The sequence below is a fragment of the Narcine bancroftii genome, chromosome 7, assembly GCF_036971445.1.
Source record: "Narcine bancroftii isolate sNarBan1 chromosome 7, sNarBan1.hap1, whole genome shotgun sequence".
In the NCBI taxonomy this organism is placed as follows: domain Eukaryota; kingdom Metazoa; phylum Chordata; class Chondrichthyes; order Torpediniformes; family Narcinidae; genus Narcine; species Narcine bancroftii.
Window position 1 is genome coordinate 67068015 of NC_091475.1, and position 25095 is coordinate 67093109.

Consider the following 25095-nt stretch of genomic DNA (forward strand, 5'->3'; position numbering starts at 1 on the left):
TTCGATCGTAATAGGGGGAATCAAAGGATTGGTTGTAACTTAGGTTTGGTCGTAAATCGGGGAACAGGGACATCAGGCTACCACCAGGATCGGGGAGCACTGTATCCATTTCTTTTAATACAAAATATGTACTTGAAATCTTCTAATGAAGATTTTCTTTTTTAATTTTTTTTTAAAGTTGTATGTGCAAGTGGACACAACTCACTTAGGTCTGGAGTCATTAAGTTAATTATTGTAACATTAAGTTACAATAAATAATAATAAATATTTGAAAGGAATTAAAATGATTGATCCAGACACTTAAAATGATCAATACTTTTAAAAACACCACTACAAATTGCATTCAAAATAGAAAAATTCAAAATGCAGGATCTGTGTTTACTCTTCCATATGACTGGAATAGGACTCGTGACAGCTGACCTATTAAAACAAGCAATCACAAAACAGTTGCATCTTAAACATAAACGAATCAGTATTTATCGTCATGAACAAGTCATGAAATTCGATGTTTTGCGGCAGAATCATAGAGCAAACATTCATATTATAACCATCAAAACATTATTATAAAAAAATAACATTAATAGTGCATGAAAAGTAAGGCAGTGTTCATTGATTATTCAAAAATCTGATGGCTGCAGGAAAGAAGCTGTCCTTGTGCCACTGAGTGCTTTAGGCTATCTTTAGGTTCCTGTACATTTCCCCTCATCCCCACCCCCCAATGGTAGCAGAGCGAAGAGAGCATGGACTGGGTGCTGGGTGAAGGGGGTCTTTGAGGACAGCGGCTGCTTTTTTAAGGCACCTCACATGTAGATGTCCTCAATGGAGTGAAATTGCAGGTCTAGTTAACAACTCTGAGGCTTTATTCTTGTCCTAAGAGTTGGCGCCTCTGTACCAGACAGTGATGCAACCAGCCAGAATGCTCTCCACAGTACACCTGTAGAAGAATCTCTTCAGACACCTCACAAAGTTTAGCCACTGACGAGCCTTCTTTGTGATGCATCAACAGCCCTCGATAAGGACTGAGTTGTATTCCCATGACTCCCTCCTGAAGTCCATAATCATCTCCTTGGTTTTGCTAATGTTAAGCACAACGCTGTTGTCCTTCCACTATTCATCGAGCTGATCTATCTCCCTCCTGTAATCTTCCTCATTGCCATTTGTGATTCTGCCAACAACTATGGTCTCATCAGCAAACTTGGAGATAGTATTGGAATTGTGCCTGGCCACACAGTCGTGGGTGTATAACAAGTAGAGCAGTGGGCCAAGCACCATCCTTGGGGTGCACCTGTGTTGATGATCAGTGAGGAGGAAATGTTGTTTCCATTTCATACTGACCATGATCTTCCAATTAGCATTCAACCAGATACAAAACTAAAAGGTGACTTTATGAATATCTTTTGATATCATTTTGTTATTTAAGTTATAAATTCTTATGTGTGATAAATATGAAGACTATCTGTCAAATTGCTTTCATCAATTCCTCTCTAGATTTATAACTGATATAATGTGATACATTTCCACTGTTGGTAGAAATGTAATTAAAGCTCAATACTTTAGACGGCAACCTCTAAAACAAATGGTCTCCTCAGAAGTATTGTTAAACATAACAAAGGAAGTCTACACATCTGTGCCCTCCATCCCATTATCCAGTTTTCACTCTAAACATTGCCCCAACCCCTGCCCCTCACCCCCACTGCCCACACATGCCCACCATTGCCTCAAGTAACGTCAGTCTCTGTGCTCAGCTCCAAGCCTCTGTTCCCACCTCTTATTTTCTCTGCCAATTGGTCTCTCCTCACTGGAACCCTTGTACCTCTCCAATCCGGCACTCTGTGGTCCTGCAACTCCTGTTGTCTGGCATGATTTCAATCTGCTTTTGTCGATCTGCCACCAGGGCAGTGCTGTTAGCGCTAATGCACCAAAATCCGTTAAATCTGTAGCTGAGGCTTTCGGTGAGACAGTCCTGTTCATTTCTTATATTCAGCTAGATTTTAGCCCTTCAGGATGTCATCCAGAGACCAGGAGGTGCAGAAGATGGTGCTAGTGTTAATAAGCATTCCTTTAGGGGTCAATTTAAGTTTTCCAGCATTTTCTGTGGTCTGTCAATGGCCTGGTCCCAACGTCACTGGATTAAAGAGGTACAACCTGTACTAACAATCTCCCTTTCAATCTAGATAAAAGGTCTCAACTTGAAACTTTAGCCCCTTTCACACTGGCACCTTGTCCCGGTAATTGACTGCCAATTTATCAGTTAAGCATCCAGTGTGAAATCTCTTTAATTGGTACACAGGTGTCATCAGATGGTGGGGAGGATACTACATTTAGGAATCAGATGCTTGATCAAAACACACAGGACAAATGTTCTATGCCTGAACATCTTGAACTTGGAACATACAAACATGCCACCAATCTTCAAAGAGGAGAAGAAAGTCATTGGTGCAGCACAGTTACTGTAGTTCATGACTAATCAGGCATTGTGAAAATTCAGGTATGCACTTGTGCCATGCGGCACTCTGTTCCGAGGCAGGCCTACTGTATGCCTCTGTTCCCACCTCTTATTTTCTCTGCCAATTGGGGGTAGGGTTTTGAGGGGACTGGGAAGAAGACTGTCAAAGTCTAGGTGATCAAGTAAACTGAATACCTGTCACTCTGCATTCTCATGGGGGGGGGGGGGGGGGGAAGAGGAATTGTAGGTTCTCAGTAACCTAGTCTCTGGAGTTCATGGTTAGGGAGGGGTGTCAATGGAAGATCAAGAGTGGTTTTGGCTTGGGTGCCAAACTAAAGGCATTGAGAAAGGCCAGATGTGGGGGAGATTAAGGCTTGTATCGGAGTTTTATGGGGTCAGGCATTGGACTGGACATTGGTTTTGTACTGAAGGAAATGCTGGAGGAACTCAGCAGATCAGAAGCATCCATGGGTAGGAATGGCCAGGCAACACTTTGTGTCTGAGCCCCTTGTTCTGAGTGAAGGGAAGGAGGTGATTTTAATTATATCAAGGGACAAGAAAATTGGGGGAAGGGGCCAGAACTGATAGGACAGATGGTGTGAGAAGTGGAGAGACAGATAGGGAGAGACCACTTTGAAGAGCGATTGGGGCGGGATCAAGGAAGGAAGAAAATAGCCATGAACAGGAGCAGTGAAAGAGAGATGGAATCAATGAAATCAGATTAGGAGAGGACGACCTAAAATTAAAAACATCAGTCTTCATGCCATAAGATCCAGGAGAAATTGTTTCTCAAGTTGACGTTTAGCCGCATCCTGTCAATGAACGAGGCTGAGGACACATGTTTCTGTAGAAGTGGTTCAGAGAGTTTAAATGGTTGGTTACAGGAAGCTCAAGTTTGGACTCACCAAGTGTCAGTGTTGGGAAAAGCAGTCACCCAATCTGTAGTTAGTTTCACTGTTGTAGAGGAGGATACAGAGCTCTCCCTCACCTGGAAGGTCTGTTTGTGGCCCCCAGTAGTAGGAGGAGGGTGGTGGGAGGTAGTGGGCGAGATGTGGGAACAAGTTTGCACTTTGTGCGGTGCGGTGAAGTAAGCTGGTGGGGTGGAAATCAAGATCCAGATGGAGTCTATCCTTGTCCTGCTTTCAGGGGAGGGGGTGGGCCAGAAGCATGTGAAATAGAGGAGATACATGTGTGGGTTTTATCCATGACAGGAGGGCAAAATTGAGATTGTTGGTGGGGAGGGACAGAGAGCAAGAACTGAGAGAAGAAGTTACTAACTTCCCTCGCAGAGATCCCACTCCAGCACATTAAATCTTTGCAACACTTAATTGCATTAATTTTTTATTACCTATTTTAATCAAGCATAGGATGACTTAACTGCATAGCACAAAACTATGTTTCCATTGTATATTTCAGAAAAAAGACAGTAAAGAGTTAAATTCAAATTCACCAGACTGGGAAAACTGGACATAATGATCATTCCAAGACAGCCCATAATTCTTCAAAAGGCATGTGGCCGAGGACACGTGGCCATTGAAAATTTCATCAGGTTTACCCAAGCCCAGAAGTGGTCAAATGTCCAGTCACTAAAATAAACCAGATATGATTATAATTGCATTTCCTTTGAGACTGAATTTTTTTAAATTGTAAAGAAAATAATGCATTGAAGGTCTGGACTACTGCAGAAATACCTTAATCCAGTTTACCTTTTCATTTAAAACTCCACTTCATTAAGTTTTGTTACCAGTCTGCATGTAATACCTGAGATGAAGCACTTCTGAGTCTAACATTCTGTTGAAATATGGCCACAGGAACCATACTAAAATTATTCATCTTTGCCTCTCTCAGGAACTTTGATCCTTTTCTACACCTCATTCCTCTCCTATACACTGAACCTTTCCTCCACTTTCAGGATCATCCCTTCTGATTTGGCTGTGCATCCATAGGTTCACAAAAAGTAACATTTTGTTATTGCTAAGATGTAAATAACATGTAGCTGAAACAACTATTTAAATATCTATAATAAAACACACAAGGGAAAGATGTTAAATAAAACTATAAGATCTACTATCACTAGCAGCTCTGTGAGGAGTTTGAGGAGATTCAGTATATCAACGAAGACACGCAAAAACTTCTACAGATGTACCATGGCCACTTGCATCACTGTCTGGTAGCGGCAACAACCCTCAGGAGAGGGGAAAAAACTCCAGAGTTGTTAACTCGGCCTGGAATATCACAAGCATCAGACTTCACTCCATCGAGGACATCTACACAAGACAGTGTCTTAAAAAAAGCACCCTTTATCCTCAAAGACCCCCACCACCCAAGCCATGCCCTCTTCACTCTGCTACCATTGGAGAAAAGGTACAGAAGCCTAAAGACAAGCACTCAGCAGCATAAGGACAGCTTCTTGGGCTCAAGTCCTTTGCCAAGGTACAGTTCTTGTGGACTGTGCCAAACCTGCAAAGAACTATACAGATAAACTGATAAATACAAAAGAAGGGTCAGTTAATTAAGAGTGTGGATGAACAGAGAGACCTTGGGGTCCAAATCCATACATCCCTCAAGGTCACTGCACAGGTTGAGAGGATAATTAAGAAGGCCTATGGGATGCTGGAATTCATTAATGGGGGACTGAGTTCAGGAGTAGAGAGGTCATGTTGCAACTCTACAAATCTCTGGTAAGTTCGTGTTCAGTTCTGGTCACATTACAGGAAGGATGTGGAAGCTATGGAGAGGCTGCAGAGGAGATTTACCAGGATGTTAGCTGGAGTGGAAAACAGGTCTTATAATGCAAGGTTAACAGAGCTGGGACTTTTCTCTTTGGAGTGTAGAAGGATGAGAGGAGACTTGATAGAGGTCTACAAGATGATGAAAGGTGTAGATAGCTTGGCCTGCCAGCACCTGTTTCCTAGGGCAGGATCAGTAAACACCAAAGGCTAGATCTACAAAGTGATGGGAGGGAAGTTTAGAGGAGACATCAGGAGAGAGGTTTTTTTTTAAATATACACACAGAGATGGTGGTGGAAGCTGAAACATTGGGGGCATTCAAAGGACTTTTAGACAAATGGATTAAAGAAAAATAGAGCATTATGGAGTAGGGAGGGATTAGTACTTTTTATAAAGAATGGGTCAGCACAACATCAGAGGACCGAAGGGCTTGTACTGTGCTGTTGAATTCTAAATGTTGAAGTTTGTTTATTTGTCGCAAAATACCTAGCACAGTGAGAAAATATTTTCAGTGAACAGACCAAGAGATTGTCTCCACAATGACAAAGTATAAAGTACAATTTACGACATAGAACACTACAGTACAGTACAGTCCCTTCGACCTTTCTCTCCCTACCTCATAATCCTCTTTTTTCCTTCCATTCATGTGCCTGTTTCAGAGTTTCTTAAATCTCCCCAGCAAGGCATTCCAGGAACCCACAACTCTACGTAAAAAAAAAAACGTTACCCCTGATGTCTCCCCTGAACTTCCCTCCCATCACTTTTACAGATGTCCTCTGGTGTTTGCTATTCCCAACCTGGGATAAAGGTGTTGGCTGTCTGCCTTATCTATGTGCCTCATAAGATTGGTTCCCCAGTCCAGGTAACATCCTGGTAAACCTCCTCTACACCCTCTCCATACCTTCCACATCCTTCCTATAATGAGGTGACCAGAACTGAACACAATACTCAGAGTCTGGTCTCACCAGAGATTTGTAGAGTTGTAACATGACCTCACGACTCTTGAACGCAATCCCATAGGTCTTCTTAAATATCTACCTGTGTGGCAACCTTGAGAAAGGTACTGATTTGAACCCCAAGCTCTCTGTTGCTCCACACTTTTATGAATCTGACCTTTAACCCTGTACTCAGCCTTCTGGTTTGACCTTCCAAAATGCATCACCTCACACGTATCCAAATTGAAATCCATCTGCCACTTTTCAGCCCAACTCTTCCACAACCTTCAACACCATCCACAAGTCCATTCTTTGTATCATCTGCAAATGTACTGGCCCATCCTTCTACTTCTTCATCAAGGTCATTTATAAAAATCAGAAAGAGCAGGGATCCCAGAACAGATCCGTACACAAATCCTTTAGTCACTGACACTGACAGATTATAACGAAAAGGATTCTTATTCCTTAAAGAAGGGCTCAGGCCTGAAACATTGGCTATATATCTTTGCTTTTTTGAAAGGATGCCTGAGTTCCTCTCACATTTATACTGCAAGCAGACTTTCAGGATTCACTCATGTTGAAAAGAGAGATCGAATAGCACAAAGTAAAGAGAGCGAGGGCAAAGAAAAAGCCACTGGTGATCAATGGCGACTTTCTGCTGACTATACCACCATCTTTCCTTTAAATACTCAACTTCTGAACTACTGCAGTAGTCAGCCGCATGTAGACTTCTCAAAGACGAGCTGCTGAACAACATTAAGCATCTTCAAATCTCCCAGGTGACAGCTGAGACAGGCAGAGGCCACCATCAAGGTCAAGGCTGGAAATGTGGCCCAAGGGCCAGGATCCAAACCAGAATGAAGCACAGGGGACTGAGACACCCCCGCCCCCCAACACCCCCCTCCCCCTACCCCTACTGTCCACACTATAGGCAAATGTAGTCATTAGAAAATAAAGTTGATGAGCTGAGGCAAAGCTGCTTTAGCAGAGATGAGTAAGGCAATCATAGTTGTTTTGCTGCATCGGGACATAGCCAACTGAGAACATAGAGAAAAGCACAATCGACCAGAGTTTCTCACCATTCACACACAGGTTTGGAACTCAGATTTTGGCAAAGAGAGAGGGGGCAGTATGTGCTTTTTAGTTAATAATGACTGATGCATGAACATTAGGATTATGTCAACCTCCTGCTCCACTGCCTTAGACCAAATCTATCCTGAGAGTTCTCATCAGTGATTTTCACTGGTTTACAATATTACCCAATGCCAGTTGCAAGTAGGCACTTGTGGAACTGCACGATATGGTCAGTAAACAAGACACAGCCCAACCTGATGCTCTACTACTCTTAGTTGGTGAATTTAACCAGGCCTGTATCAAGAAAACCCTGCCCAATTACCACTAGCATGTAACCTGCTTTAGCAGAGGTTCCAGCACACTTGGTCACTGCTACACCAAGATATGAAGGACCACATTTTGGCAAGTCAGAACGCCTTCTGCCATCAGAAAGAGAGGCTCAAGAGGACTGGTCAGCAAGATGGTTGCAGGAGGCTGAAGAATAGTTACAGAACTGTCTCAAATCTGTAGATTGTGCAATATTCAAGAACTCAGCTGAAGACCAGGGCCATTGCAGTCTTTATGAAAACTGCTGTGGATGAGTGTATTCCCGCCAAATCGATCCCACCAGACACCCTGGATGAATAATGAAATCTGGAATCTGTTGAGAACCAGATAACAGTCCAGAACATTACACGAGGTACAGTTACAACTGATGAACTGCCATCTTCAGGATGAAGTGAAGATTCTGGATGAGAATGGAAATATGAAGGAAACCCTACATCTGTGGCAGGGCTTAAATGACACAACCTGCAACAAAACCAAATCCTGTGGAGTAGTATTCAGCAAAGCCTCACTCCGTGAGGCCTTCTACACCTGATTTGGGCACCAGAACAAGGAAGAACCTTGATTCTCTACTGTCCCAGGATGATTCTCTACTGTCAGCATCAGAGGACAACATGTGGGCTGCCTTCAGGAAAGCAAATCTAAGAAATGCATCAAGAGGCGTGGAGTACAAGAGCAGGGCTGTGATGTTGAGGCTCTAAAAGGCACTAGTGAGACATCACGGAGTATTGAGTGGCTTTGGGCTCTTCATTTAAGAAAGGATGTGCTGACATTGGACAAGATTCAAAGGAGGTTCACTAGGATGATTCCAGGATTGAAAAGGTCACCATACGAGGTGCATTAGCCTGTACTCATTTGAATTTAGGAGAATGAGGGAGGGGGAAATCAAAATTAAACATTTTGAAAGGCATAGACAGAGGAGATGTAGAAAGGCTGTTTTCCATGGTGGGAGAATCAAAGACAAGAGGGTACAGTTTCAGGATTGAAGGATGTCCACTCAGAACAGAGATCCAAAGGAACTTCTTCAGCCAGGTGGTGGTAAATCTGTGGACTACTGGTGGTTGTGGAGGCCAGGTCATTGGATGTACTCAAGGCAGGGATTGATAGGTTCTTGATGACCCAGGGCATCAAAGTTATGGGGAGAAGGCCAAGCAGTGGGGCTGTGTGGGAAAATGGATCAGTTTATGATTGAATGGTAGGGCAGACTCAATGGGCTGAATATTTCTGCTCCTATGCCTTAAGCAGTACCCGGCTGAGTATAGAAAATCTTTCCTGACCAACTTGCTAATGTATTTGTGGATATTTTCAACATCTCGTTCCAGCAGGGTGTGGTACCCACCTGTTTCAAACAGGCCTTAATTGTGTCTTTGCCTAAAATGCATGTGGTAACCTGCCTAAATGACTACCGTCCAGTGGCACTCACATCTCCAGTGATGGAATGTTTTGACAGGCTATCTTTGAATTTGAAATACATCAATTTTTGTTTAGATGGAATGTAAATTTGTTACAGCAACATAATGTGCCTATATTAAAACATTTAATGAAGTTATGGACAAAGAAAAGGAAAATGATAGGTTCTAGGGGTGAATTATCGGCTTTGACTCCATTGTATAATAATCAACTTATATTTTTTTCAATAAATAATCGAAGTTTATTACATTGGAGATTTAAAGGTGTGGAACATTTGGGAGATTGTTTTAAAGAAAGTAAATTTTTACCTTTTGATCAGATGAGGGACAGTTATGGTATTGATAAGAATTCTTTGTTTCTTTATTATCATATTTGATCTTTGGTAAAACATGTGTTTGGTAGAGATATGATTTTACCTGAATTGACTAAATTTGAGACTTTTCTTATGAAGGTACCAGAGAAGGGTTATATTTCATTTATGTATCAAATATTACAGGATGGTATGGATAAAAAGGATTGGGATAAATCCAAAGGTAAATGGGAAATGGATATCAGTTTTATTTTTTTCTGAGGATGATTGGTTAGATATTTGTTATGATAGTGTAACTAGATTGATAAATGAACGTTATGCAATGATTAATTATAATTTTTTACATCAATTATACTTGACACCTGAAAAACTAAAAAAGTATGGTTTTCATGAATCGGATTTGTGTTTTCGATGTGGTAACTCTGTTGGAACTTTTTTTCCATGTGTTTTGGTCACATATACAATCATTTTGGAAGAAAATTCAATTGTTTCTAGAATACCTGTATAAGCTTAAAATTCCTTTAGATCCAACAGTATTTTTATTGGGTAGTTTGCAACATTTGAATGGTTTGGGATTAGATAAATTTCAACTTGCTTTTGTATATTTAGCATTATCTGTAGTGAAAAAATGTATTGCTAGTACGTGGAAAGATATGAATATGATTAATATTAATAGATGGCATAATGAGATGAAATATTGTTTAATAATGGAAAAAATTACATATGTTTCACGTGATAATTATAGTTTCTTTATTAATAAGTGGTTGTTATATTCAGAATATTTATATTTTGATTTACATTGATCAGATCTTAATATGTATACTTAATTATTTCTTAATATTTTTTTTCTTTATGGCTCTCCTTAGGAGAGTTGGCTGAAGGGGGGGGTTCTTTTCTTTCTTTTATATATACAAAATATAACATTCATGTTTATGGTTTATTGTTTTATATGTTATTTACTATCTGTATTTTAAACGAATAAATAAAGTTTTTTTAAAAAGTTCCATGCCTGAAAATATTGATGGAATATGCCTCAGAACAGTTGGGAGATAATCATCTTTTACAGATTATACAATGGCAAAGCTGCAATCAAATTTGATTAATACACCATCTGCTCTTTTCACAGAAAAAGTAAAATCAGGGATAAAACAGCAGCATCAATTTAAAAAGTGCAATACATGAACACCAATATTGCTGGGCTTCTGAATGCATCTGGAAACATTATTAGTGATCAAACAAGAAACACTGTGACAGTACCATCCAATAAAGTCCCACTGACACATTATGCTAAGCAGGGTGCATGCTCCTGTTTGATTATCCAACATGGGAATGCAAGCCTTAAGACAGCAAAGAAAGTTGGGTTATAGTGATGACCCAGTTACTTCAAAGAATTTAAAAACACAAGTGATGTGATGGTGTAAGACTTTGACTTCTGAGTAGATCGCATCATTTCCTACAAGTACAGCATATGCACCATAGACTTTGATTTCATGGGCTCCTGTCACTCAAAGAACAGGGATATGCAGGTGATCCCCGCCTTACAACCGTAATGGGGACAGAAGAATCAGTCGGTTCTCAGAATGGATGCATTGGAATTGTGCCCACACACAGAGTACCATAGTCTTAAAGCAAACTTTTTAATTAAATCTTTTTATCATCGTACATTTGACAATAACAACTTAAAGCTTCCTGAATATGTCAATCAACCTTGGCGAATCTTTCCACATTCTGGTCCATGCTTACTTGTTAGTCAGAGCCCCGGGCTGGGTACGGCCATCTTGATTCCTGTGTACTTGTGCAAGTCTGGAGTTGGCGCTTGTGCGAGCCTTTGGTGGATTTTTGACTTTGAATTTGCTAGGCACATGCAGGAGAGTTAAGCTCCCTGACGATATTGAAATTGCATCTTTAACTCTCGCCCATGCTCAGTAGGTTTGTGTATTGGAGTTTGGTTGGCGCATGGGTGAGAGTTAAGTGCACTGACAATATTGAATTCACATCCTTAACTGCACATTCGCACAGGAATCAAGATGGCCATGCCCAACCCTGGGACCACGGAACGCCGACTGACAAGCCAAGTACGCACATTTTGGCTCTTACGTGCCCTGTATCCCTATTATAGTTTGTGAAATACAACATAAACAATGTAAATTTTATATTTTTTCTTATTTTCTTTTTAAATTCAGTCAAATGTGTGGATGGTCGTAAGTCGCAGAGGTCGTAAGTTTGTGCAACATCTCAAATGGGCACTCGTTTTATGGCCAGCTTCAGTTGGTTCAAAGACTGTGAAATTCACGAAGATTAACAGAATCCTTCTCAAATTTCAAGGTATTTCAATACAATTTAAGTAGAAGTCCACATTTTTTCCTTATTCGCGTGCAGCATTTTACTCTACCCATGTATGTTGATTTAATCTGCAATTATTATATGCACTGACAAAAGGCAAAGGAGGAAAAACCCAACACCCAACCCCAACCAACCAATTTTCCCTTGCAACCGCTGCAATCGTGTCTGCCTGTCCCGCATCGGACTTGTCAGCCACAAACGAGCCTGCAGCTGACGTGGACTTTTTACCCCCTCCATAAATCTTCGTCCGCGAAGCCAAGCCAAAAAAAGAACAATTAAGAATAAGCAATTGACATATATATTTCAGTTTGATGCAATCAACTTCTGACTGAAAAGGGACTTTAGAAAACCTTTCCTCAAAAGTTATATGTATTGGGTTAAAGTTCATGATCGAATGATTGGAAACTCCATGACTTTCCACACCCAAATTAATCACAAATCTATCAACCTCCACTTTAAATCTACTCATTGACAATTCTAGGGGCATTGGGTGGTAACTTGCAGGGATTAATTGGGGAAGGATGTTGCAGGTTAGGGAAGAGCTGGAAAGTGGGAGGTTTGTAAAAGTGAAAGAGTGAGAGTTCAGGACCAACATGTTCTTGTTGTACTGAAGGCCAAGGTTTCAAGCTTAGGGAATCCAGATTGATGAGGGATATTGAGACTGGTCAGTAAAAGAAGTGGACGTACAACAGATTTACACAGTGCAGATAAACCACATCCCTCAGAGAATACAAAAGATGCAAGTTAGCACTTCAAAAGTAAAAGACACTTCAGGGCAAAAAGGATGAACCTGACAGATTTTACAGGTACAGTATATCAAGTGTAAAAGGGTGGTCAGGGAGAGTGCTGGAGCCAATACAGATCAGCATGGCTGTCTTTTGTGTGGAGCCACTGGACATGTGCAAGGTTTTAAATAAATATTTCTCATTGGTCTTTACTGTGGAGAAGATAGTGAAAGCCAGGAATTGAAGCAAATGAGTTGCACATTTTGGACCATGTAGGAATTACTGAGGGGGGGGGGGGGTGGGAAGGGGTACTAGTTACCCTGCAACACATCAAGGTGGTCAAATCCCTGGGTACTTTCGTGGAAAATCGGGGAAGAAATTGCAGAGGCATCTTTGGCTTGAAGACTGGAGGACAGCAAGGACAAGCCAGAGAACTACAGGCCAGTGAACCGGATGTCAGCAGTGGGAAAGTTGCCAGAGGAGATTGAGTGGCAAGATCTACCAATATTTGAATAGGCAAGGACTCATTCGAGGCTATCAACATGGTTTTCTTCAAGGGATATTGTGTCTATGTGTCATGACCTCTCCAACAGGCAAGCAATCAGAAGTGACCTCACCCACCAATCAAGGGTTAGATCTGCCCACCTGTGAGGCTGACACCTGATTAGTCCTCGGTCACATGGACAGGCCTTCTTCTCTCTCTCTGCTGTTCCATGAAGAATCTTCCTGAGCTCCCGGCTACGGACAGCTCTGGAGGGCCAATAGTGATGGGCCTATCCTGAATCCTGGGCAATGGACACAGTGTGTGTGTGTCTGTGTGTGTCTGTGTGTGTCTGTGTGTGTCTGTGTGTGTCTGTGTGTGTCTGTGTGTGTCTGTGTGTGTCTGTGTGTGTCTGTGTGTGTCTGTGTGTGTCTGTGTGTGTCTGTGTGTGTGTATAAAATATATATGGGGACAGCGTGGTGAATCCTTTGCACATGGACTTAAGCAAGGTTCTTTTTTTTTACAAGGTCCCACTTGGCAGGTTGTTTTAAGATCACATGGGATCCAACATCAGCTGGTCAACTAGATTCAAGACTGGCTTGGTGGAAGCAGTCAGAGGGGAGAGTGGAGGATTACTTTTTTCATTGGAGGCCTGGGACCAATGGTGTGCCACAAGGATGGGTGGAGAGTCCACTGTTGTTTATCATGTTGATTAATATGTTAAGTAAAGTTTGAAGATGACACCAAAATTGATGGTGCAGTGGACAGTGAAGGACACCCAAATTTACACTAGGATATAATCCGTGAGGAAAGTGGGCCTAGAAATGGAATTTAATTGGCAAGCGTGTGAATTTAGACTTTGGTAAGTTAAACCAGGCACGACTACATTGGAACATCGAAGTACTCGAAGTGGCAGAGGCCAACAGCATCGAATCCACGCTGCTGAAGATCCAACTGCGCTGGGTAGGTCACGTCTCCAGAATGGAGGTCCATCGCCTTCCCAAGATCGTGTTATATGGCGAGCTCTCCACTGGCCACCGTGACAGAGGTGCACCAAAGAAGAGGTACAAGGACTGCCTAAAGAAAGCTCTTGGTGCCTGGCACATTGACCACCGCCAGTGGGCTGATGTCGCCTCAAACCGTGCATCTTGGTGCCTCACAGTTCGGAGGGCAGCAACCTCCTTTGAAGAAGATCGCAGAGCCCTCCTCACTGACAAAAGACAAAGGAAGAAAAACCCAACACCCAACCCCAACCCACCAATTTTCCCCTGCAACCGTGTTTGCCTGTCCCGCATCGGACTTGTCAGCCACAAACGAGCCTGCAGCTGACGTGGACATTTACCCCTCCATAAATCTTCGTCTGCGAAGCCAAGCCAAAGACTTGCACAGCAAGTGGCAAGGGTCTGGAGAATATCAGAGAGCTCTTGGGTACATGCATAGCTCCCTGAAAGTTGCAACTCCAGATGGTGCCAGGGTGTTGAAGACGGCATTTGGCTCATTTGCCTTCATGAGGCATGGTACTGATACCAAAAATTGGTACATCCTAACAGAGCGCTGAAACCACACTTGGTCTGGTCATCCATCTATAGCAAGGGACACAGGGAAGATTCATCAGGCTGGTTGCTGGGACTGGAGAGCTTCAGAGATAGGGAAAGGCTGAAAAGACCAGATCTTTATTCCCTTGATTAGGAGGCTGAGGAGAAAATAATGAGGGGCATGGGTGACTTTTTAACCAGCATAAGCAATTCCTAACCAGTATAAGCAATTCTAGAACTGGAACGCATAGGTTTACAGTGAGGGGGTAGGAGGAGATTGAAGAATGAACCGAGAGCAATCTTTTCAGTCAGAGGCTCGACACCTTGGGACAAGCTCCCAGAGAAATCTATAAAAGTGGGAACAATAGGACATTCAAAACACATTTGGTCTGACATGTGGATAGCAAGAGTTCAGAAGGAGATGAACCAAATGCAAGTAGAAATGACAATCCCAGGGTTGGGATGAAGGGCCTTTTCCACACTGCATGGCTTTCATATTAATTGGTTTTAGAAAGAATGTCCTCAAATTTATTTGAGTAGAACTCTTTATTCAGTAAGCCTCCTTCATAAACAATATTTGATGTTAAAAGTGGAAGTCAGCTTTAAATTTTAAATTTAGACCTGCAGCATGGTAACAGACTAGAAAGTCCATGCCACCCAATTGATCTTGAATCCCCAGTATGTTTTGAATGGTGGGAAGTAACTGGAGCCCCCGGGAAAACCCACACAGACACGGGAGGAACATACAAACAGGTTACTGACACTGTGGGATTCGAACTGCTGTCCCAGTCAGTGGCGCTGTAGCAGCGTTGCGCTAACTGCTACACTAACCGTGTAATAAAAATGTGACTGCTATTGTAACAGATCAACAATAATCAAAATAATCAACTTTTTGGACAACAGCATTCTCAACTTATTCACAACAGGTCTGTTCTACTTTGATTTTTTTTTCCCTCCCCATCGACTAACACAGCAGCTCAGTTGCAAGCAGCACAACAGGGCCTCCTTCTGGCCCAGTAACACAGGCCTAGTGCCTTCTTACCACATTCTCAGAGCAAGCTAAAATAAAAGTTTAAATTCCCCCTTAAACTATAAAATAGATAAACCATTTGACCCTTCACTATTTTTATAGTTTAAGTTCCCCTTTTCTCCAAGACCTGTTAAATTCTACCATGATTCCAACTTAAGCACTGCAAAAATCAGATTGCTATTAGGTTCAATTTTACAGAATCCCGATGTAATAGCCTTTCATAAAGAATTATTGCATTTCTGATTTTGGAAATCATATTTCATTACTTGCCATAGATCCATTCTCAAATTCAATAGGAGAATTAATAGCTGAAATCTGAATTAATGCAAATGTTATAAAACTGCTATCAGAAAAATAATGTTAACTAGGCTAGAGAAACAAATTGGTGATCCAATTTAACCAACTTCACCGATTCTCAACATTTTAACTGATGTATTAAATTTGTTGGACAAGTTCATTAGACCAGGGGTGGCCAAACCACAGCTCGCGAGCCACATGCAGCTCTTTAACGTGTTATGTACGGCTGGAAATACCAGCGCTCCCAAAGACATCCTGGGACAATCTGAATCCCTGCAGCCAGACCAGGGTCTTGGTCTGAGTGACAAGGAGAGTGGGCACTGGAGGAACAGTCCCTGTCGAGGAGCCAAGCGAGCACTACACACCGAAATAGAGATCTCCTCACTGGGTCCGGCCCACACCACAACAGAGTGCTGATAACATGGGGTGTGCGTTAGGAGGGTCAGGCAAAGCTGAGGGTCCTCTACACAGAGCAGCCACAGAGGTCAGGAAGCCAGGGCTGGGTCAGACAACTCCAATGAGGCATGGCCTGCCCCAGAGATGGGGTGTCTGTCCAGGCACTCTGGCGGGGGAAGCAAGATGAGAGACAGGGAGGAGGGCTAGAGGAGGTCCCCAAGCCAGGACATAGCTAGAGTTGGCATCATCAGGGACGGTCCTGTCAGTGGTCATGGGTAAGCCCTGGCCCCACCAGATAGAGAGTGCAGAGGTTAGACTGTTCCACACTCCAGCAGCCATTCCCCCATCCAGTCAGTGACTGGGAAGAGGGTAGAACGGGAAGGAGCTCAGTCGTGGCCGCCTGGCCTTGCCCTGTTGCAAGAGGGAGCTTTGCATCGGGTCGCTTCCTACATCGTGCTCTCAGCTGTGGACGCTGCACTGGTGCAGAGACCAGCGTTTCTGAAATGAATACATCAGAAAAAGAACCAGGAGTCGCCCATCCAGCCCGTCGAGCCTGTTCCCACATTCAGATCACAGCTGATCTGGCCATGGACCCAGCTCCACCTTTCCCCCATACTCTTAATTCCCCCGATGCAAAAATCTCTCTCACTGAATCTCAAATATATTTAATGATGCAGTCTCTGCTGCTTCCTTGGGCAGAGATTTCCACAGAAAATCAGGCAAGGTTTTGAAAACATTTGGTATATTTACATTTTGATTATTGAAACTAACACAAATTAGTAGTTTAAAAACTACCGACATGAATAAATATTTTGTACATTCATTTTTATAACAAAATATTCATGGCAGAGTAAAAACGTGCATGCAATATTTTTTTCATGACTTGCAGCTCTCAAACATCTGAAGTTTATCATATGTGACTCTTACGTTAAGCAAGTTTGGCCACCCCGATCCAGAGGCAGCAAGAGTTCCACTGTTGATATTTTTTATATATTAAGTGTTTTCTAATGGTTGACTTCAATTCTGGAATAACTCATTAGTGACCCAGAAATTTGATCATTAATATGCATTGATTTTAACAATTCTTGTCAAAACTTGAACTATGTTGACGTCAAGATCATTTGTTTTTGTTTAAATTATGTTAATCAACCAGCAAAATACTCTTTCACTGTCATTCTGTACAGCATCTTTTACATGCTAATTGTGTCTCACAGGCATTGTTGGATGTAAATGAAACTCGCGTTTCACATGCTTGATTTTTGATCGCTTGTTTTATGTTTTTAAAGTATCCACTGGCCAAGAGGATCAGCAGTTACTTTTAGCAGTAAATTCTACGTTTCTAGAAAATCTGATCAATAAAACTGGTGAATTTCGGTACAATAGGCAATGGATGGTCATGGACTTAGAACACAGAATCTTCAGCCCACCTATGCTGACCAGGTTTTCTAACTCAGCTATGTTTGGCCTCACATTGTTCCAAACATTTCCCAATCAAGTTGAAAGGTCTCTCAAACTCCAGCACCATCACTTTCTCTGGCAGTTCACGCCATGTACTCACTACCCCTCTCCTTGACGAAGTTATCGCTCAGAGCCCTTCTGAAACTTTTCCCTTTCACTATAAACACATGACCTCTAGTTTTTGTACCCTCTACGCGGGATTTTTTAAAAAGGCTGACCACTGTCCTGGTTTATACCCCTCAAGATTTCATGGCCCTGAGGAAGTTGTGGGTCTGAAAATCCAAGCACAAAGGAAATTCTCTCTAAATATTTCATTCAGCTGAAGCAGTAAAGTAAGTACCCATTGGTTGCCCTTACTGATTTTGCTACCATCAGCACCTTTATTATGAACAGATTATTACGATTATTGATTATATGATTATTATGAACAGATCACGTTAATGGCCTCAAACAGTCTGTGGCCAACATTTTGTTTTTAAGATAGCATAAACTAATGTTGTCAATGGAAAGTTGTGCTGACTGGTTCTTTGCCTAGGAGAGGTGCTATGAAAATAACAATGATAGGTTTTTACAGGCAGTACAAGAAGGCACAAAACATCAGGAGATCAGCCTTGCACAGACAGTAGAATTTTCTTTTAGACTGCAGGCATGTAACGGCAGTCAAGGATTTTTGCCACTACATTTGGAGTCCTGCACGACCCCTACAACTTTTTGGAGGAAGCCTGCAGTGTAAATCGTGCCAGAAGAATTAATTGACGGTCATCCCCTCGATGCACATCCAACCCCTAGGACTGTTGCCCTCAGGGACTTGCAGTCTACAAAGGTGCCCAGTGTGAGAAACCACCCGGCCAGTAATTAATTATTTTCAGCGATTTTCCCAACATTGCTGTCTAAAAAACAGTAGTATGCGATCCTCAACCTCTCCTTTGTTTTTCAGAACTTGTTCCATTAACAGTTCAATTAATCATTAAAATCACAGCATATATTAAAAAAATTGACTCACAATTAATAGTGACCATCCTCTTAATAATCTGATCATTATCAATGCAATGCCAAGCAACATGTGGCCAAGAAACTCATTCAATATACATCATAAACTGAAACTTTTTTTTAAAGAGTTAACCTGCTTTAATTCTATTTCATTTTTCTTTCTCAATCTAATTTTTCTCTCTGTTTGTCTTTGAGTACCTGGTTGGAGTTTAACTTTAGTATACTAATCAAGTATACTTTGGAAGCTGTTTTTGCAGTTTTCTTTTTAAAAACAATGTACTTGTTCAGCTGCAGGAAGAAAGAATTTGGTCCATGTGTACGTGGTGTACAACAATAAACTCATCATTAATTTAACCCAATTCTGTGAAAACCATTTCTTTCCCAATTGATCAGTTAAGTTGATACAAGATGTTTTCCCAAGAATCTATTGGCCTTTCGGTGGCATTATCAGCTCACAGTACAATCCGATTTTGAGCAGAAATCATGCAGGAAGGAAGGCAACAAAAGCAGACATATTTATCACAACCACTGCCATCCCTTCCAGCAAACATGAGCAAACGTTGGGGCCTATAAAGCTGCTCAAGCTGACAGCTCTTCAGGTTTGTGTCCTTGGGACATTAGATCCCCTGCTACAAGGATCACAAACAAGATCCTTGCTGAAATCGAGCTAAAGGACCACCTGTCCATTAATTTTTTTAAAAAGCAATCACTGTCCTTTTACTATTTTATAAATGATTGGTATTCAAATCGCAAGAACATCTTCAAAAAGAATTGCTCCCCAAATCCTGTAGTTGCATTAATTAAATCCTCACAACTGAAACTCAAGATAAATGCTCAGCTCTCCATTTACCACCAGGAATCTGCCACTTGACAGAAATAATTACTCAGCCTGGATATGCATGTTTAAGGCACCCCAGCAATACTTCTTAGCTACATTTTATCTGCCACTTTCATCATACAGATCGAAGGTCAAATTACGCTGCTGATAAAATAAATTCCTGAACAGGTTCACAGATAACTGAATGTTACCAGTAATAATCAGTGAAAGGGAAGCTATTAAAGCTTTACAATGCAAATATAATTTTAAATTAAAAGGATGTTTAGGAGGCAAATTTTGTTATTGCATTTCTGTTGGAATATTGCATACCTACTGCAGATATTTATCTGGAAACACGTTTATCCTTTTTATGCACTTGTTGGTACATTGTGCAGCTAATGTCATTTTATGCACAGAGCCCATATCGGAAATGACCAAATAATCCAATGCATGAAGGTACAATTATGACCTTTGTTTATTAAACACCAAAACAAAAACTGCAGCAAACAGAAAACTGTAGATGGTGAGTTACTCAAACACTTCTGTGTATTACAAACTTCAGCAGATGAGAATTAAATAATCTGTGATGTGACCTTCACATTTCACTCTTGGCCTCTCCAAGGCTAACTTTCACATACACAAACATTGCTGAAAGTTCTCTGGATTAGGTAAGTCAGTGCAAGATGCTGTGATGTCTGCCAGACTGATCAGGCCATGGATTATCAGAATGTGCAGACACTCATGGCGCTGAACTCACTCACAGCATTGGGAATGTTGGGGATTGCTGCTTCCCTCCCTCAAGTTTCCCCTCACTTCCACGGGAAGCTTTCCTGCAGCTGTTCTGTGACTGTCCAAGAAAGAAGTTCCTTAAGACTTTTTTTAATCTGGTTGTTCAGGAGCACTGGGAAATGCTCCTGACAGGACATGGCTCCATCTTCAGTGGATAACTGCTGTGCAAAATCCCTTGTTTTTGTTCACTGGATCAGAGGGGCCATCTGAACACTAAAAAGATGAACTTCAAAGTTTACACAGGCACATTCACCATGACTAGACATGACTAAATTCCCCATATTTCCCATTAGTTTCGTGTTATAAAATTGTCATTATCTGTCTGACATACAAATATGTATATACACAAACGATTACTTAGGTTGTCACAAATCAAGTCTAAAATACATTGGAACAGTCAAAAGAAACAAAATAATGTGGTCCCTCTTTCAATAAGATCAGAGATGATAAGATCAACACTTTCTTGTCCAATAACTGATCACTGTGATCAGCCTTTCATAAATAATATTCTACCAACACAATTTGTTTTCTGAGCTCATATTTGGAAAGCTATCAACATGTATAAACAAATTCACTGGCAATATTTCAATCATCTGAATAGATGATGAATGAAATCAAAAAGGGGAAAGCACTTAAGAACCTTTAAGAATACCTTGCCCTCTGTAAATATGAATATCACAGCAGCCAAACGCTTTCAACAAAAATACTTTTAAAATTGAACAACATTCCCTTTTTACAAAATTCCAATTAAAATATTACTCTGATCAAACCAAAAAAGGAACAAGTTTCGGAAGTTAAAATGCGAACAAACTTGACCGTTCACTGCTGCACAAGAGCGCTTTGTGAGACACCTTTATTGTCTGGGTGAAATAATCAGGTATAAACAAATCGTTTTCTATACACAGGCGTTGATCAAAATTCAAGGCATTGTGGGGGGGGTTGATTTAAATTTCCCACAGCACCTTTCAGAGAGCTTCCTTTCAATTTACTGGCTCCACCAGTAACCCTCATTTAAGGCAGACTTGGTTGAGCTGAAATCTTATTTAAATAGCAGGGAAATTTTAAATCTCAGCAGTGCAACTGTTTTCAGAGGATGAAAGTTGGAACTCAGAAATGCCACTATTTCTGGAAGGGCATCTTTGCATTTTACTGAGGCAGGGGTCTATTTTATTCGCTCAAGCCCCCCAGGTCATTAGTTAAAATCCTATCGTCTGTCTGACATCCAAATAAAAAAAAACATTGCAGATTATCAGCAAGATACACAAGAGTAAAAAAAACCGAACGATGATTGTGGCGTCTCTCAGCAAAGCTCCAGCCGGCGCTCCCGGAACTCCTGCAGTCAGAGCGCTCCCCTCAATGAAAGAGCACGTTGGTCCCAACCTGGAGATTCCCGCGGGCTGGGCTGCGAACCCACATTCTTGCATATCTTCCTGGGGTCCACCTTGGACAGTGCCCAGCAAGCCCTGGCCAGGGTGCCCCTGACACACCACATCCACACAACAGGATTCTCTCGCTCTCCCGGTCCGAGGAACTGAGAAAGAGACAAGTTTGGCGACTGGGGTGTTGAAGCGGGAAACTTCACCTTCATCCCCCACCCCCGGGGCAAGGCTGAGGCACCGCCGGGATCGGTGTGGAGAAAGAAAGAAAGAGAGAGAGAGAGCCCGCCCGCCCGCCGGCTGCGCTTACCCGAGATTTCCTGGTACGGGATGTTGCTGAGGCTGAAGCCCTTGGCGCTGTACGCCGTCCTCACCTCCGAGCAGTCCTGAGCAGCCGCCACTGCCCACAGCAGAGTCAGGCTGCAGAGCCCAGCCAGAGCAGCCATGCTGCGCCCAGTCCCGAAGCCCCCTTCCCGAAGTGCTGAGAACTGCCCCGCTCTCTCCAGGCAAAGGGTCGCTACATTCCCTCCAAAGCGCTGCCGGCGCCGATTTCCACCCCGTCCCAGGGGCGCTTCTGCATTCAAGCCAAAGGGGGCCAAGTCCTGCCGGCTCGCTGCTGGTCGGCGCCCTGAGGCCACCCTCACCAAATTCCCAGTGTCAGTCCGCTCCGTCAACTTCACTCGCGCTGGAGTCGGAGCGAGATCCCGGAATCAGAATCCTCCGCCTCTGGATGCGCTCACACCATCCGAACACGGTGCGAGGCAAAGCCCGGACTGGAGTCCCACCGGGGTGGGGGAAGGAGCGCTTCAAATCCCCGGCCCTCGCCTTCCATTCACCTTGTCAGGTAAATCCCGTTCGGCGCCAAGGATTTCCACCGTTGTCGGGATGAATGAATCAGCTTGACGAGGGGATGGTGAAGGAATGGGTAATACATGGAACTGGAGATCTGCTGCTGACTGCCCAACTCCAGAGCTCAGTGCGGGATCATTACAATGTTTATTTTTAAGTGTCAAAAGTGCCTGTGCACACCCCCATTTCATATCAAACGAATTAGTTTGAAGGGAGTGGAGCTGTGGAGGAGCGATCCCACCAAGAGCAGCAGGCTGTTTGATGTGTGCACTCAGGGAGAAAAGCTGTCACAACAGTGGAGTGTTCTTGTGCCCACAAGGAGAGCATGGCCAGGTTGAAAGTCCAGTGGCTTGGTGCCAAGACAGCAGCCTCCCTCTGACTGAAGGAGAAGATAATTGGCTTCAGGAGGGATGGTCGAGTCCACGTTCAAGGTAATAGCAATGAAACTCTCCAATGGCCCGACTTAGGGCAAAACACATTGATGTGACAGACGAGAAAGTGTACCAATGCCTCCACTCTCTGAGGAGTTTAAGGAAATTCAGATTGACCCGTGTGTCCCTCAACACAGTCGGGTCTGGGGGCTGCTCTGCTCGAGATCAGTGGTTACAGAAGGTAAAGAGGTTACAGTGGTGCCCAGCAAAGGCAGCCAAAATACTCAAGAACCTATCACACCTAGACTAGACCCACTCCCTCTTCCTTCATCCCATCAGGCACAAGACTGTGAAAACATGCACCAACAGACTTAAAGACAAATTCCTCCCTGCACTCATCAGGCTCCTGAATGAGCCCCACAGCAATGTTATCACTGCCAATTGATCTTTCTTTTCATAGTAATCCTCCATTCTGTAATTTTGCTCTATATATGAATGTTTGAGATAACCTGTTCATCTACTCACAGAAGATTGAAGAGCAATACACAAAAATGCTGGAGAATCTCACCATCCATAGGAAGCAAAGGGTAGCCAACATGTTAGTGTAAAAACAGTGATGTTTCAATAGTGTCCACATTGTTTTTGGTGGTCCTGAAGTAGGTAATGGTAAGGTTTCAGGTTGAACGGGGAAGTTCAAGAGCTTGATAGCCAATGGGGGGTGAAAAAAAATCTGTTCTTGAAACAAGAGGTGCGAGTCTTCAGGCTTCTGTGCCTTCTGTCCGAATGTCGCCATCAGAAGTTGTGACCAGGGTGATGGGGTAGTTATGACGTTGGCTGCCTTTTTATGGAAGCACTCCGCATATATGTTTTCAATGAACTGAAAGTTGTTGCCTGTTATGGGCCAGGTCACTAGGCTGGATTCAGAAAAAATTAGTTCCATTATCTGAAACTGTACAACTCAGGGCTCTTGTTTGTCCAAGTCAAAAGTGAGGTGCCTTTCCTTACAAGTCTGCAGGAGATTAAGCTGCGATATCAGGTGGAATTGTAACAAAATAAATAGTGATACTATTGCGTTTCTTGCTATTATGAATATGCGACTTTCCAGTATCCTGTGGTGTGAAAGAGGAATGCAGTTGCATTGGCTTTGCAAAAATAACAGCTCATACTGAATCATCTTCTAATGTTCAGGATGTTGCTGCAATAGTACATTAATTATCAATTAAATATACCATAGAAAGTTAAAGGTGAATCTTAGCCAATGTCACTGAAGACATACTAAACTTCTGGTCCAGACAGGGATCAATTGAAACAATGGAGTCCTACTCTTAAAGCTTGTAATTGGTCATTCTAATTTAATTTTAATTTTTTTTATCCTTGTTATTCTCCATTTTTCAGTCTGTAGGATTTTCCTTGAGTCTATAGATGCTGGGATTCAGTTGCAATACACAAAAGTGCTGGTGTAACTCAGCAGGTCATGCAGCGTCCCTTCCGAAGTCCTCAGGCCCAAAATGTTGTTTACTGTTTACTTCCTCTCGATGCTGTGTGGCTGCTGAGTTTCTCCAGCCTTTTTTGGGTGCTAATCGGAGATTTTAAAAAGGATACATTTTTCACCTTTGTTTATTAGTAGAATCTGTTTATCAGAATGTGATTGTTTGAAGTAGCAGATCATGTGATAATTAAGTCTAACATTAGGCAGTAACCCATAGACATTGAGATGAATTCAGAAGATGATTGAGGCTGAAGACCTTGATTTTGACCTGAAGCAATCAGTGGTAAAGCAGATATAAAGCAGGCTTCCTGCTGTTATGTTAACTAAAAGGGCCTATGAGTTGCAGCAGCAAGAATTCTCACTGCTATAAACACCCCATGCCATAAGGAATTGTCAACAACCATATCATTTCTGAGAATTAAATAAAGCTTTTATTTTAAAAAGAGAAAGAACTTGTGGAGAAGCTTTCACATTTTCCCAATGTTCCAAGTAAGGTGGCACGGTTAGTGTAATGGTTAGCACAACACTGTTACATCAGTGATTGGGACAGGGGTTCGAATCCCATGCTGCCTGAAAGGAGTTTAAACGTTCTCCCTGTGTCTGCATAGGTTTTCCCCAGTGGTACCATATGAAACGTACCGGGGGTTGTAAATCAATTGGGTATAATTGGGCGGCATGGGCTGAAATGGCTTCTTACCGTGGTGGATGTCTACATTTAAATTTTAAAGGCAATGTAGTTTTTAAAATACATGTAAATGTAACACCAATGTTTCACCACTAACAATTAAATATAAATGTTTTATTTTGAGGGTCTCTCATTATGACATTAATTGAGGAATAATTATTGGTGTACAATGCAGGTTAATCCATGCTCCTTAATAAGTGACTTCAGAGTATTCACTATACAAAGGTGCATGGAA

The 25095-nt window shown here is 42.2% G+C and overlaps 1 protein-coding gene across 2 annotated transcripts in view; it reads right to left on the bottom strand.

Moving 5' to 3' along the window:
* The window catches only part of LOC138738985 (glypican-6-like), a 699276-nt gene extending 677095 nt beyond the window's left edge, over nucleotides 1-22181 (bottom strand). Inside the window, exon 1 of one of the 2 annotated variants that reach the window (XM_069890288.1) lies at nucleotides 21777-22181. In XM_069890288.1, the coding sequence (XP_069746389.1) occupies nucleotides 21777-21912 (136 nt within the window). In that variant the 5' untranslated portion in view covers nucleotides 21913-22181. The remainder of the gene's footprint in view (nucleotides 1-21776) is intronic. The other variant, XM_069890289.1, reaches the window with a different exon arrangement.
* Nucleotides 22182-25095: the final 2914 nt, after the last annotated feature.